General features: G+C 42.4%; 1 protein-coding gene across 2 annotated transcripts in view; it reads left to right on the forward strand.

Moving 5' to 3' along the window:
• Window positions 1-2,515, forward strand: part of MRPS28 (mitochondrial ribosomal protein S28) — a 282,541-nt gene extending 280,026 nt beyond the window's left edge. The window contains exon 4 of one of the 2 annotated variants that reach the window (XM_033933285.1): window positions 1,971-2,515. In XM_033933285.1, the coding sequence (XP_033789176.1) occupies window positions 1,971-2,124 (154 nt within the window). In that variant the 3' untranslated portion in view covers window positions 2,125-2,515. The remainder of the gene's footprint in view (window positions 1-1,970) is intronic. The other variant, XM_033933284.1, reaches the window with a different exon arrangement.
• The last annotated feature ends 13,199 nt before the right edge of the window (window positions 2,516-15,714 follow it).

A 15,714-nucleotide genomic window follows, 5' to 3' on the forward strand; every position in this document is an offset into this window, starting at 1 on the left:
GGAGGCTATCACTGTAACAGTTTTTAGACATGTCTGAAACAGTACTTGAGGCCTGTGATGGGAAAGTAACTGAGAGATCAGTTAAGAAATGGTTTGAGGGTTTCTGCTGGTGTTTGCATATAAGAAGTTATACACTAATCCGGGGGTCGGCAACCCGCGGCTCCAGAGCCGCATGCGGCTCTTTTCCACCTCTGCTGCGGCTCCGGTAGTGTGTCACGCAGGAATGCAGCTTACAAGTCCGGCGTCGCGGCAGGAAATAGCCATGCTGAGCAGTGAGCTCAGCACTACACAGATGAAAGCCTTGCTTGCTGATTGGTCCGGCGGCCCCGCCCCGCCGTGCCGCCGGACCAATCAGCAAGCAAGGCTTTCATCTGTGTAGTGCTGAGCTCACTGCTCAGCATGGCTATTTCCCGCCGCGACGCTGGACTTGTAAGGTGCCTGAAAAAGAAATCATCCTGGCCGGGGTCGGTGTCATGCTCCGGAGATCTACAGCCTTCCTATCTCCCTCTCCCTTCTACCTGCTTCCGGCCACATCCCCTGCTCCGCAGCTCTCTTCGACAACTCAGCAGCAGCTTCTGACGTCGGGGCCTACCCTCTGCGAGTCCCGCTTGTTTCAACTTCCTTTTTCCACAAAGGCGGGACTCGTAGAGGGAAGGCCTCGATGTCGGCAGCTTGTCTTGATCACTGCTGCTGACGAGTTGCTGAAGAGAGCCGCGGAGCAGGGGGGTGTTGCCAGGTGCAGGTAGAAGGGATAGGGCCAGATGCAGGACTCGTGGGTGAGGGAGCAGAAAAGAGAGAGAAAGAGAGAGGGGAGGGAAATAAAAGGAAATATTTCATACTGGGCTGGGCCGGAGTGGAGGGAGGGTGGAAAGATTCTAGCTACAGGGTGCAGTAACAAAGGAAAAGGGGGGAAAGCTGAAAATAGAGATAGTGACACAAAGAAGAGAAAGAGTAAGCAGGACCTACTGAATAAGGATAGAGATACAGAGGGGACATGAAGAGGAGGTGAAATAGAGACATAGAAGTAATACTGAAAAAGTGTGTGTGTGGGGGGGAGATAAAGACATTGAAAGGGCAAATGGTGAACATGGGGTAAAGACAAGGACAGAGACAAATGAAGATTCTGAAAAAGTGGTGAGATAGGGATATAGGTGAGATGGACACAAAGAAGGGTGATGCTGGAAAATAGGTGGAATGGTAATTCTGACAGACACAGAAGGGAAATGCTGGATCAAGGAGAGATGGGGCTCAGGCTGGATGGAATGAGGAGAAATGCCTTGTTGGCCCGGAACTTCCTCTCCTACATCAGAATTGACGTCAGGGAGCGGAATGCTGGTCAGCGCAACACTTCTGCAGGGAAAGCTTGGGACGGCGGTGGCTTGGGGGCTGTTCCCCGATTGCGGTGGCAGCAAACCGAGTGGCTTGGGGGACGGCACGGAGACAGAAAGAAGGGGGAACAGGGAGACAGAAAGAAAAAGTTGGGGGAGAGAATGAGGTCTGGAGGAGAGGAAACATACAGGAGGCTGAAAGAAAGGAAGAAAGATTGGATGCACAGTCAGAAGAAGAAAGTGCAACCAGAGACTCATGAAATCACCAAATAGCAAAAGGTAGGAAAAATGATTTTATTTTCAATTTAGTGATCCTGTATATAGCATTAAGATAAAAAACAATATATGCAGTGTTAGATTTGTTTTATAATGGTTTTGCGGCTCCAAGTTTTTTTTTCTTTTCGAAAACGGGTCCAAGTGGCTCTTTATGTCTTAAAGGTTGCAGACCCCTGCTTGACTAATCTAATAAAAATAATAGAAATCCAGATAGGAAGAATGTCAGCTGGGCAGGCTAGATGGCCAATTGGTCGTCTCTGTGGCCCAATTTGTTACTGTGTTACCTTATATATTGTAGCAGATGAAATTTCATCTCTGAAGTGCAGTTATATTTAATAAAATACACTTTTTCTTTTGTGTTAATAGGAAATATCAAAAAGGGACCAGAGTGCGGCTAAGATTGGTGGACTTGGAACTTACTTCAAGATTTCTTGGAGGAGCCACAGATACAACTTTACTAGAGGCTGATGCAGTGCTACTGGGGCTTCAAGAAAGTAGAGAATCCAAACAAAAAGAATAGAATGGAGTAAATTATTTTGTATGCCTTATACTTCTGTTTCCTTGTAATTCAATGGGTTTTGAATTTTTAAATCATTATCCTTGTCTTAGTACTTTAAATACATATTTTCACATCAGTATCAGTTATAAGATTATTTGGTATGTCATGTTTAATTCACATATTATAGAAGAGTAATTTGAAAAGTTTGGTTAAAAAAAAAAGCAAGTTAAACAACGTTTAAATACCTACTCCTCTCCACTTTTTACCATTCAAATACTGACAAATGTTCTACTCTTTACAACTCTTGAAATGACAAATGATCTACTCTTTACAACTCTAGTAATGACAAATGTTCTTCCATTGTAACCCCCCTTTCATAAATCTTTTGTAATCCGCCTTGAACCGCAAGGTAATGGCGGAATAGAAATCTCTAATGTAATGTAATGTAGTCTCCATCGAGGGCTATACACTTAGGGCTGCGTTGCCGCCCGCGCTAACCCCGCGCTACACGCCAAGAACTAACGCCAGCTCAATGCTGCCATTAGCGTGTAGCGTGTGCTAAAACCGCTAGCGCAGCTTAGAAAAAGGAGCCCTTAGTCCAGCGAGTTTCCAGTTTTTCCTACGATAAGAAAAAACTGGAAACTCACTTGGAGCTCCTTTTACTAAGCTGCGATAGCGTTTTTAGCGCTAAACCTGTGCTACGCGGCTAGAACTAACGCCAGCTCATCTAGCGCGCACAGCAATTTAGCGCGTGCTAAAACCGCAATCGCAGCTTAGTAAAAGGAGCCCCGAGTGTATAGTCTTTGATGGAGATTGTTATTTAACTTGCTTTTTTTTTTTAACCAAACTTTCCAAACTATCCTTGTACATACAAGATTCTTACCAGACAATGACCCCCTAACATTGTTTCCATCCCTAGAAAAACAAAATAGAAAAATGTCATCCCTTTTATGACAGTTGTCTACAGACTATTGAGAAGTTGTGAGAAATCCAACATTTGTGTTAAAAATTCAGGCCTTGGGTTCTATAGCAAAGGCATTGCCTACAAGATGCAGGCAAACTTTGTGACAGTATACTCAAGAGGTAATATTTTATTTTTTTGTTTTCTTACGGTCTGGCTTTTAACAGTCTGTATAATTTTGTCTTACTTTTGAAGAAGCTAGGAAATGACATAAATTTAAGAGACTCTTTTTCATGAGATATTAAAATCCTTCCAGTAGAGCTAGATTCTAACAAACTGCCATCCAAATGAGTTGAATGGCAGGGTTTGTCGTCCACTTTCTACATGCTGGCATTTTCTGCCTGAAAGTCAGCTTATGATTCAAATCTTTGGACACATCCAAAAGGGCTGAGAAGCAAAATTACGAGCGGAAAGCAAAGATGTTTGGTATTAAAATTATGAGGTTGGTATTCAAATCTACTTTGCTAAATATATAGAAGCAGTATCTTGGCAATGTAATAATAATAATAACAGCTTATATACTGCAATACCGTGAAGTTCTATGCGGTTTACAGAAGATTAAGCAAAGGTAACAAATTGATTGACTTTAAGAGGGGAGGAAGGAAGAGAATTAATAGGACAGGAAATTCATTGTTGAGGAGAGAGTGATCAATAGGATAAGTTAATCACTATAGAGGGGAGAGAAAAGAGAGGATCAGTTGTCTAGATGCTTTAGGAACAAGTGTGTTTTTAGACGTTTCCTAAATTCCTCATAAGTAGTGGGCGAAAGCAATTGTTCTAGGTCTTTACCCCATGATGCTGCTTGGTGTGAGAGAAGGTGTTCATGGTGTTTTTTCGAGAGTTGTATTCCTCTTGTATTATTTAACTTGTATTTTTATTTAGAGATAAAAGCAACATTTGTGTTTAAAGTAGGGGTATTTGCTTAGAGTCCTCAAAGATTACACATAAGGTTGGTTTACAGGATGTCCACAATGAATATTCATTTGATATATCCATGTACATTTGGTCTTAGAATTAGGTGAGTTTTCATATTGTGGTTATCTTATAAACCAAACCTGATATAACTCTTGAAAGACTATTATGAATCCCCTGATATAATGCAGGTCATTTGACCTTCAGATATTTGTGCCCTGCAACATTTTGGATAGCCTTATATTTCTCTAATGCTTTCAGTCTAAAATTATATTTGAATTTTGACACCAGGAGGCTAAAAGGATTCCTTTAGGGCTCCTTTTACTAAGCTGCAATAGCGTTTTTAGCGCACGCAGGATTTTAGCGTGTGCTAAACTTGCGCTACGCGGCTAGAACTAACGCCAGCTCAATGCTGGCGTTAAGGTCTAGCGCGCGTGGCAATTCAGCACATGCTAAAATCACTATCGCAGCTTAGTAAAAGGAGCCCTTAGTGATGCTGGTTTTTCATTGCTAAGATGATGGAGAACACACTGCCCCCTATATTTAATGCATGGCTACTCTGATTGCAAAACCTGAAATCTGCACATATCTCCAAGTTGCTAAAACTCAACCGGCCTGCTTTTAACATCCTAAGAAAATGCTACAGTAGAAGTTGAATAAAATGTAAATTGAACTGGATAAAAATTTTTAGATTTATATTTGCTGGAATGATTCCAGAATGAACATTTGACATAGGAAATTGTAGGAGAGTAGATATCCACTTTATACTCTCTAACAATAAAATACAATTGTTAACAAAATGTGATTGGAGAATTCTTGATAAGAGGAGACCACAGAACATATGAAAATGTACTCATATACTTTGAAGTGGATCAGAAAAAAAAATTAAAACCAGATTTAGGGCCCCTTTTACAAAGCTGTAAATGCACCGAAGCCCATTTAATTCTTATGGGCTTCAGTGCATTTACTGTGGCAGCATTGCTACTGTGGCTTTGTAAAAGGGGCTCGTAGGCTTATATCTTGAAATTTTGCCTAGGTGGTACACCAGACGAGTATATGTTTTTTTTTTTGCCTGCAGGTCATTTTCTCCTCATAATAAATCAGCTAATCAATAAGGCATCAAAGCCCTGATCTATTTTGACCTTGATACTGTTCACCATAGCACAGGGCTTCTCAACTCAGTCCTTGGGGTACCCCAAGTCCAATCGGGTTTTCAGATATCCAGAATGAACATGCATGAGATAGATTGGCATGCACTTCTTCCTGATATGCTAATCTCATGCATATTTATTGTGGATATCCAGAAAACCGATGGAACTCTGGGTTGAGAAGGCCTGCCATATCTGACAGAATTGTCTCAGTATAGCAATGTGATACTGCACTAACTGAAACTTCAGGTACCAGAAAGATTGTTTCCTCACTTAAAGATGTACTGGCAGTACCTGATACAAATATGTAATAGTGATCCCTTCATATAAGAACATAAAAGTTGCCATACTGGGACAGACTGAACATATAGGTAACACTTGAAGGCATAAGGACAATTGGTGTGGTGTTCAGTTGGGTCCAGTAGGGTTTGGAGTACTTACCTTACACTATAAGGGGGTTATAGTGAGATATGGACCTAGGCCTTTTTATAGAACCAAAAGAAGGGAGGTCCAACCTTGTCTGCAGTGAAAAAACCAGCCAGGAACAAACAAACCAAAACTGCAGATATGTACAACGATGTAGGCGAATTTTATTGTGACAAGCAAACTATATATTAAAACCTTTTTACCAAACAGGGGACCCAACACTCTCCGTGTTTCGGACAACCTTCATCAGGGGTCCATGGTAGATAAAGGAAAAAACATATGTCACAACAAATATTGAAAAGGATAATATAAAACCAAACTTTCACCATATGCATGCTACAACACGCCTGCTTTTCGTCAACCAAGCTTACGTATGACGTAGGTCGACTTGAATGCTAGCGGCGCGTAAGCTTGGTTGACGAAAAGCAGGTGTGTTGTAGCATGCATGTGGTGAAAGTTTGGTTTTATATTATCCTTTTCAATATTTGTTGTGACATATGTTTTTTCCTTTATCTACCATGGACCCCTGATGAAGGTTGTCCGAAACACAGACCGTGTTGGGTCCCCTGTTTGGTAAAAAGGTTTTAATATATAGTTTGCTTGTCACAATAAAATTCGCCTACATCGTTGTACATATCTGCAGTTTTGGTTTGTTTGTTCCTAGGCCTTTTTATGTCATTCATTGCAGTGCCCCCTAGGGTGCCCCACTACTCTGCTGGGATGTCTGTTTGGCCAGTCTACTGAAAATACTGGTCCCTCCTACATTCCAATGGCTTGTTTTGTGTGTTTTTTTGGATTTTTTTAAATGTTTCAAAAAGATAGACACACTGAGGATAAGCACATCTAAGACATGGCCATTTTCAAAACAAAAATACATTTTTATGTTTTAAAAATGGTCATATTCACTACTGGAATTTTATGCATGTTCTGCAAAACGTTCAAACTCAGATTTGGAAGTTTCAAGTTTATTTAAGATTTCATATACCACCCAATTAGCCTAAAAAAAAATCATTTAGGGAAACAGCACATCATTAGAAACAATAATAGTTATTAAAAACAAACAAACATAAAAAAATGCCCCTCCCCATATCCAAAATATTGCAAATTTATCTGGATACTACACTATCTTTAAAGCCATAGATTAATGCTATGGTTAAGACTCTCTTCTTTAAAATTTTGTCAACTTAGAAATGTTTGGTCTTGTTTTACTTTAAAAATATTTGCTATTCTTGTACAATCACACTTTATTCCGGGGCCAGTGGGGTTATTTCCCTCCACCTGCCATGGTCTGTAGGAAGCCTCAAAACTTCAAGGGCTTCCCCCACCCTTACGTACTCCCTGAGCATGCTCACTAGTTAGTCTGAAAGCAGACAGGAACATCTGTGGAGGATAAGAACAAGAGAGAGAGGGGTACAGGGATACTCCCCAATAAGTAAGTATATTCTGCTCACAATTATAAATGCAAAACAGCACCAAGGGCACATAATCAAATCAGGATCACAAACATCAGTAACCTGAATGACAATAACAGTGCTAGAAGTAGAAACAAAATGCACTGAGAGAAGAGGGCGCCCTAACCAGGGACCCCCCAAACTGAGGGCTAACCCCATTCTGATGGATTCTAATCAAAATTGAACGGAAACGCAGCTTACCAGTATTTGTAAAAGCAGACAATCGGTGAATCAACAAGTAAAGGGCGGGTACCCGGAATAAAGGGTGGATTTACAAGAAAGAAGATTAGCAAAGGTAAGATCCTTAATCTTTTGTTCAGACTTAATCGGTGATTTTGTCATCTTTGGACTATTGTAATGACCTTTACTGCCTTTTATCAGTTAATTTACTGTCCAGATTCCAGATTGTGCAGAATGCAGCAGCAAAGATAGGGGCAAATTCTATAAACAGCATCCCACCGCTGTCTAACCAGCCAATCAGGACACACATTTTTTTTAAACCCACCCCAAGGCAGGCAGCCTACATTGTAGATGTTTTTGCAAGCCTAGGGAGACATATAAGCTGCCTAAGCTCGCCCAAGGTTAGACATGGGTGTGGTTTCGCCCAGAAGTAGCCCTAGGGCCGCAATAGGTGCCTGAAATATAGGCCAGCAAAATGACCTGAGTGCAGCAAGGAAATCTCCCTACCGCAATCAGTTTAGCAGCCAAGGCAGAGAACCAGTCCTCCTGTAAACTCAAAAGAATAGCCTTACTGGATCAGGCCAATGGTCTATCAAGTCCAGTAGCCCAGTGGTCCCCCAACCCTATCCTGGAGGACCACCAGCCAGTCGGGTTTTCAGGATAGCCCTAATGAATATGCGCGAGAGAAAGTTGCATATAGTGGAGGTGACAGCATGCAAATTTTCCCCTTGCATATTCATTAGGGCTTTTCTGAAAACCTGCGTGGTTGGTGGTTCTCCAGGACAAGGTTGGGGACCACTGCAGTAGCCTGTTCTCACGGTGGCCAATCCAGGTACCTAGTACCTGGCCAAAACCCAAGGAGTAGCAATATTCCATGCTACCAATCCAGGGCATGCAGTGGCTTACCCCCATGTCTTTCTCAATAACAGACTATGGATTTTTCCTGCAGGAAATTGTCCAAACCTTTCTTAAAACCAGCTATCCGCTCTTACCACAACCTCAGTCCCTCCTGCCATAACCCCCGAAGTCCCCCCCCCCTCTCGAATGTCTGTGGCAGGAGGCATGCCCAATTCCTCCTGCCACCATCCCCCAAAGATCATGGCAGGAGGGATGCTCAGTCCCTCCTGCTAGACCCCCCTCCAAAGATCAACAGCAGGAGGGATGTCCATGACCTCCTGCCGGAACCCCCCCCCTAAAACTTGCTCGCACCCCGCCACCCCCCCTCCACCCCCGGAACCCCCCTCTCCTGTACCTTTTTCTTGTAGGCCGGCCAGAGGGATGCTTACTCCGTCCAGCTGGCAGGCCTGCCTCCACAGAATAACATTTCTGTGGTACAAATAGATGTAGGTTGGTGTAGGAAAACTTCAAAAATGGGAGTTGTATCACCTTTGCAGAAATAAATACAGGAAGATGTGCTACAGTTAAGAGTGTATGGATAAGTTTTTACAGCAGGGCTTATCAACTTCTCTGTGGCCAAGACTCCATTTCAGCAGCCACAAACAAACATGTAACTCCCAGCTTTACCTTCGTGCCTGCTCCTGGCTGCCCTGTATTGACTCGGGAACACTAGCACTCCATAGGTTTCTAGTAACTGAGCATTTTCAGTGGTGTAGTATCTTAACAGATTAACACTGGTTCCAAAATAGGTGTTAAATGTTTAGCTTTATCAGTACACACTTTGGAAGGCAACTTTAAAAGCCATTCATGTAGGTAAAACAGTGCATAAACTGCAGCATGACATGAAAGGTTAACACGTGACAAATGGGGCTCAGATATTTCTGAGTAAATAACAGTGTATAAGCCACAATGATTTTACTGTTTATTAGGGAGCCGTTCTATAAGCAGAGTTCCAAGTCCCAGGTTCAAAGATGTACAAACTTGCCAAAAAGGCTTGGACCTTGCCCAGAGCTCTACAGACCCGCTGCCAAGGTTGGAATTCAGTACTATGGTTCCAGGTGCACAAGATGAAGTTGAAAGCCCTAGGGCTATGGTACTGTTGCTCTTCATAGCTTTTATGCCAGTTGACAAGTTCAGTGCTTAAGAATTGAACCAAGTTAAGGAACAAAGTGTTCAACTTTCCTGAACATGTTAGATGCATTCTCCAGCCCATTATATCGTGAAATATTTATCAATTAGCTCATTTTGCACTGGGGTGTCCTTTGAGGAATAGGTTCTCAGTATCCCCATCCTTTTAATCATTCTCTTGGTTATGTGCATTTCACAAAAAAAGAGAAAATACGAGTATTTTATTGTTGAGCAACTGACTTGTCCATTCAGGGGTAAGAAAACAAGAAGGCAGCTGGTCTATTAGATCCACTGTAGGGGAAAAAAAAAAGAAGCAAACCAAATCCAGATGTAAAGTCTTTATGAAAAGTACTCCCAGGAACACAGCCACCTAATAAAGGTTGTAGAGAAGAACTTCAGTGTTTGTGAGGACCCCAACCTTTCAGACACACATAAATAAAGTTCCAGTAAGTAGTATTAAAATTGCTGTACTAGCAGGCACCAAAATCCTACTGGTATCAGAAATCTGTGCTGTTGTGAAATTATCAGTGCACCGACAAGCCACGCAATCCCTGCAAACACTGGAAGAAGCAGCATTCCTGCAGAATTGGCAGGAGTAAGAGACGATGAAAGTCCTTAGTCCCTGCTGGTGTGATACTGGCTTCTGTAGCACAGCTGAGGAGGGAGGAGAATATGGAAATGGAAGGAGGGAAAGGAGATGGAGCTAAGCCAGAGGTTCTCAATGTTTTTGGTTATGAAGATTTCTTTTCGACTAACAAACATTTTAGGGACATCTGATCTGTCCCCACATATTCACTCCCCTACTCCAGACTCTCCTCTCTTCTTAATCCTCCAGTGCATCCCCCTCTGATATGTCTCTCCCCTGCCCAAGCCACTGCCTACTGCCTACCTCTCTCTTCACCCACTTCATCTCCTTCCCATTGTTTGTTTATTAGAGATCTTATAGACCACCCCTCATAAAACATCAAGGCAGTTTACAACAATTTGGGAACAAGAAAGGAACTTCATCAATTTAGTAAAAGAAAAGCAAGGAAAAAAGGTACTTCATCAAAAGAGCTATATAGGACCACAAGACTACAAGTTGGTAATCTCAGCCGTCCAGACATAATGCATGGGTAAACAGATGAGACTTAAGGAGTGCACAGAACCTTGGATAAGAAGGTTCAGAGTGAAGTTTAATGGGAAGAGAATTCCATAAAAAGAGGAAATTGGCAAAAAAAAAAAAGTGGAATGGCATGTGGAAACTAATACAGTCAAACCTCGGTTTGCGAGTAACACGGTTTGCGAGTGTTTTGCAAGACAAGCAAAACATTTGCAAAATTTGTGATTAGTGGGAGTGTGTCCTTGTTGCGAGGTGACTGGATCTGAAGAGGCGCCTTCCTCCGAAGATGGGACGGTGCACACGTTCGCTCGAGGTGGGGCTATTTCTGTGCAACTAGCGTGCCTGGTTAGAACTCCGGTACTTTGCGCGGTTGAAGCTCCAGGAGGCGGGGTCAGCGCGTGCGTACAGGTTCGGCCAGTGCTGGTGGTGTTTACGTGGATGGCGCATGTGTACAGGTCCAGTGGTGTTAAGGTTCCTGCAGGGTGTGCACTGGGACTCTGCGGAGCCTGGGAAAGAATGACGAATACCGCCTGCGGATTCACTCCTTCTGCTCCACACAGTGCGACGCCTACTTCTGCAGCAATACCAAGCCCAGCTCTGGAAGCAATGGTGGCTGCTAAGACAGGAGCAGCAGTACCGGGGAGCCAACCAGGCTGCGGTTCTTTTCCTTCTTCTCCTCCTCTGGCGGCTCAGCCTCTTTCTCCTTTTTATTTTTTTTATTTTTTTTATACTTTATGTTTAAAACAATTTTATTAGGTTTTGTACATAAACAGAACAATATTAGCCAGATCATCAAGCAAGGTACCTAAACATCACTACAGTACCCAATATGTCCACCCTCCAACCCCCATCCCCCCTCATACCTATTCAGGTACATTAGTTTTTGGGTTATTTTATTCTGTACATTAGTTTTTGGGTTGTGGGACGAATCATCTAGGCCTCCATTATTTCCTATGGGGAAATAAGCTTTGATATATGAGTGCTTTGGATTGCGAGCATGCTTCTGGAACGAATTATGCTCGCAAACCAAGGTACCACTCTATAGTCATATGAACTGATGGAATGGATAACTGATGGGATTTTGCAAAGTGAAGGGAGTTTGTGGGCCTTTAGGAGACAAGAAAGGAGGCCTAATAAAGGGTAACACCAGAATGCATAATTTTCAATGCTAATGTAAGTAATTTGAACTCTATATGAAATTTAATCTGAAGCCAGTGGTGGTCTTTTAAAGTGAGGGGGTCATGTGGTCATAATGGTGTACATGTGTAAGTAACCTAATGGATATATTCTGTATTGTTTAGAGCTTCTTAAAAACTACAGATGGAAGTCCTGCATATAACACATTGCAATAATCTAGTTTGGAAGAGACTAGGGAATACAGAAGTGTTGCAAGGATGATCGAGGTATGAGCGAATTGCCCATATTAGATGGAAAGAATGAAAGTAAGATTTAGAAACTGCTGAAATTTGTTGACAGAACATGAGTACATTATCAATATGAACTCTAAGATATTTCATAGTGTTAACCATCTTAATGGGTGTAGAATGCAAGGAAGGGATTGAGAGTGGGGTAGTAGAAGTACCTGTGATCCAGAGAGCTAGAGATTTTGATGGATTGAGAACCAGGTGATTGGTGAGGATGAAGTCAGTCCAGAGGAAGGCTACTAAAACAGTGCGTGGTCTTTGTCATAAGGCTTATGGAGACAGACTTAAATATCTTGATATGTATACTTTAGAGGAAAGGCGGGAGTGGGGAGATATGATAGAGATGTTTAAATACTTACGTGGGGTAAATGCGCATGAATTGAGTCTCATTTGAAAGGAAGCTCTGGAATGAGAAGGGCATAGGATGAAATTAAGAAGTGATAGGCTCAGGAGTAATCTAAGGAAATACTTTTTTACAGAAAGGTGGTAGATGCATGGAACAGTCTCCTGGAAGAGGTGGTGGAGACAGAGACAGTGTCTGAATTCAAGAAAGCCTGAGATAGGCACGTGGGATCTCTTAGAGAAAGGAAGAGATAATGGTTACTACAGATGGGCAGACATTTGGCCTTTATCTGCCATCGTGTTTCTTATCCATACAGGATTGTATAGTAGTTAGGTTAGGACTCGCAGAGGCCTGGGAAGAAAGTAAAGAGTATCATCAGCATAGATGTAACACCTAATTTGTTATTCCTGCACCAGTAGTGCAAGAGGGCTTAGAAAGATATTAAATAGTAGAAGGGATTAGATTGAACCTTGGAGTCCTCCACAAGCGAGGGAAGAGTGATTTGAGATTGGTGATGAAAGTGAAACAGAAAAAGAGGAAAACCAACTTAGAACTGTGCCAGAAATCCCTAAGGAAGTCCGATATGAGATGAGAAATGAGTGAATGACTGATTAGATCAAAAGCAGTGGAAAGATCAAGAGAAAGACACACAAAACAAGCCCTTGGGATGTAGGAGGCCCCAGCATTTATAGTAGACTAGCCACACATATATCCCAGCAGAGCAGTGGAGCACCTTAGGGTGCATTGCAATGAACTTCACATAAAAGGTGCCAGGCACACATCTCACCATCGCCCCTTTATGGTGAATGGTGAACCCTCCAAAACCTACTGTACCCAACTGTACACACATTCAAAATAAAAGAAATGTGTCTTGTCTGATCACTCATATTTATTTATGTATTCATTCATTCAATTTTCTATCCCATTCTCCCAGGGGCGCTCAGAATGGTTATGCTTTCCATAAATGGTACATCTTAAGACAAATTCTGCCAGTGGTGTGTAAACTTATGATCACAACTAAATGTGTGCACCTACATACAATAGTTACTTGCATATCTGGCAGTAGTCTAAAAGCTGAGGCCCAGATTCACTAAAATCACCGATCTGGATCGTCGTTGGGCGATTCGTGGCTAAGTTCTGCCGAGCGACCGATTCACTACAGATTCAGCATGCAAATGATCTGATTGGACGCATGCTCTAGAGCGATCGAGACGCATGCGCAGATTATCCTTGTGGGTTGTAGATGCCATTTGCGCATGCGCTTGCTCTTCGCACAAGCGAGCTGAAAATAAAGGGGGAGTGGGGGCTGCAGTTTACTTGTCGGTCCTACGCTACCACAGGCTGTAGCACATACCTGATTGTTAATGGCCGCAGTAGGCAAAAAGGGGATTTGCACTGATATTATACCTATGTGACATTAAAACACAGTATATTAAATTGTAGGAAAAAGAGCTATTAATTACCCCGCAGCACTTCAGAGCTGTGCACTGTCTAATGCAGGGACACAGAAGCCAGAAAACACTTTTTGTGCAGCTAGATTGTGGAACAGAACACGCTTTAAACCCGTGGGTTAAAACCACGAGCTTGCACTGCGCTTTTTGAAGAATGTATATAAAAAGGGAGTAATGTACAGTTTTATTTTTTATTTTGATGGTTGTTTTGTAACCTCGGTACTGGGATTTCAGGGCGGCAGAGAGCAGAAGAGTCGGAAAGGACAGTAAGCGACTGGTCTTCAGCAGTCACTTCATTTTGGATTGGCAAACCCATTCGGTGTTTCTTCTGTTTAGTGAATTGATGGCTTCCTACTTTTGCTTGCCATTTCCCCTCATTTGCATGGGCGGATCGGATCGGGTGGGAGATTGATCGGGCACAAGGTTAGTGAATCGGATCGGGGTTGGAGAATGATCGCAAACTGGTCGGGACATGATCGGTGCGTTTAGTGAATCTGGCCCTTAGTGCTAAACTGGCTGTAGAACTTAGGTGCTAACATTGTAGAATAGCTCCTATGTACAGTTAGGCTAGCAAATGCAAATCAGAACCAATTAACTCCAGTAATCACTGATTATTGGTTGTTAGTGACAATTTGCACTTAATTAGGCAAGAAAGTTATGCATGTAACTAGCAGTATTCTATAACCTGTGTGCGCAATTTTGTGCAAACTATAGAACCTTCTTCCACCCCATTTAAGACTACAAACTTCCTTAGACAAATTTGAGGCTGATCTTAAGACCTTTCTTCTCAGATGTGTACACCTGACCCCTCTCCATTCCCTGCTTCCACAATGGCAGTAGGGCAGGCAGATCAGAGACATGTTTTGTTCCTCCTCTATCCTATAATTTACTGAAGTTCTTCCCCGTTTCCTCCACTGTCATGTCTTGACTAGCACACACCCCTCCCCATTTTACTTTGAGAATGTAAGCGGGATAACAAATTCTAATTAAAGCTTGAAAATGGGCATGAGTTCTTCCAGTTCTACTGTACTCCCAGGCCTTTAATGGAAGAAACAATTAATTTGCTAGTCTTACATATACAAAGACTAACACCAGCTGCACATACTGTAGCAGGGCTTGCTTCTCCATTCCTATCATAGCTGGGATCATATTCATGCACTTTTCTGGTTCCACATGCAATTTTCTTCAAGTTAGTTCCCTTATTCTCTAACTCCTGATACTCTCTCTTATCTGTCTGTGGGGTTCATTTTCAAAAAGGAAAAACATCCAAAAAGTGGCATAAAGGGGCAAGCCCTTTAATACTATGGCAATTCTAAAATAGTCCCTTTAAATGCTAGCCTATGAACTGTAATAGACATTGTATGCTAAGACATTCTATCCCGTAAATCTCCCTTGTTAAGGGTTAGATTCACTAAGCCCACCGATCATGTTTGCGATCGTTTACGACCCGATTCACTAACCTCTGTGCCGATCATCCTCCGATCCGATCCACACATGCAAATGAGGGGGAATGGCATGCAAAGTAGGAAGGCTGCGATTCACAAAACAATTTCAGCTATACCAATGGGGCTGCCCAATCAAAAAACAAGCAACTGCTGAGGACCAGTTGCTTGTTTAAAAACCCCTGCTCTCTGCCCCGATCCTGTGGTTTTAACCCGCAGCGCTTTCAACCCATGGATTAAAACCACGGGCTTGCAAAAGTTTCCAGTTCTGTGATAACAACAACAAAAAAGTTTCAAGCTCTATCTTCATGGTGAGCATGCACAGACCATCTACAAGCAAAGAAGATGGTCTGTGCATGCGTCAGGATTGCTGGAGAGCGATCCGTGTGGTCGGTGGGGGGTGTGCCTATGATCACCTCCATTTGCATGAGGACACGTTGAGAATTTGTCGGTCCTTCCACGGATCAGATACGATCGGGAAGGTAAGTGAATCTAGCCCTAAGTGAGAAGAGTACTTAAATTAAATTCCCTCAGCTTACCTAATTTAAATTTACCCTTCCCCAAGTGTATAAGCAAAATCCCAGTAAAATGCTTACAGCACCTTTTCTGTATCTCCTTATTGTGCATACTGAAGCAGCCATACCACTTTGTTTCAGAGATGCCTGTATTTCAGTAGAAGTTGCTTGTCAGACATATGGACAAGAATTCTCTTTATAATTCACTTGGACAACAATCTGCCTATGTCA

Source organism: Geotrypetes seraphini, chromosome 2 (assembly GCF_902459505.1).
Source record: "Geotrypetes seraphini chromosome 2, aGeoSer1.1, whole genome shotgun sequence".
Lineage (NCBI taxonomy): Eukaryota > Metazoa > Chordata > Amphibia > Gymnophiona > Dermophiidae > Geotrypetes > Geotrypetes seraphini.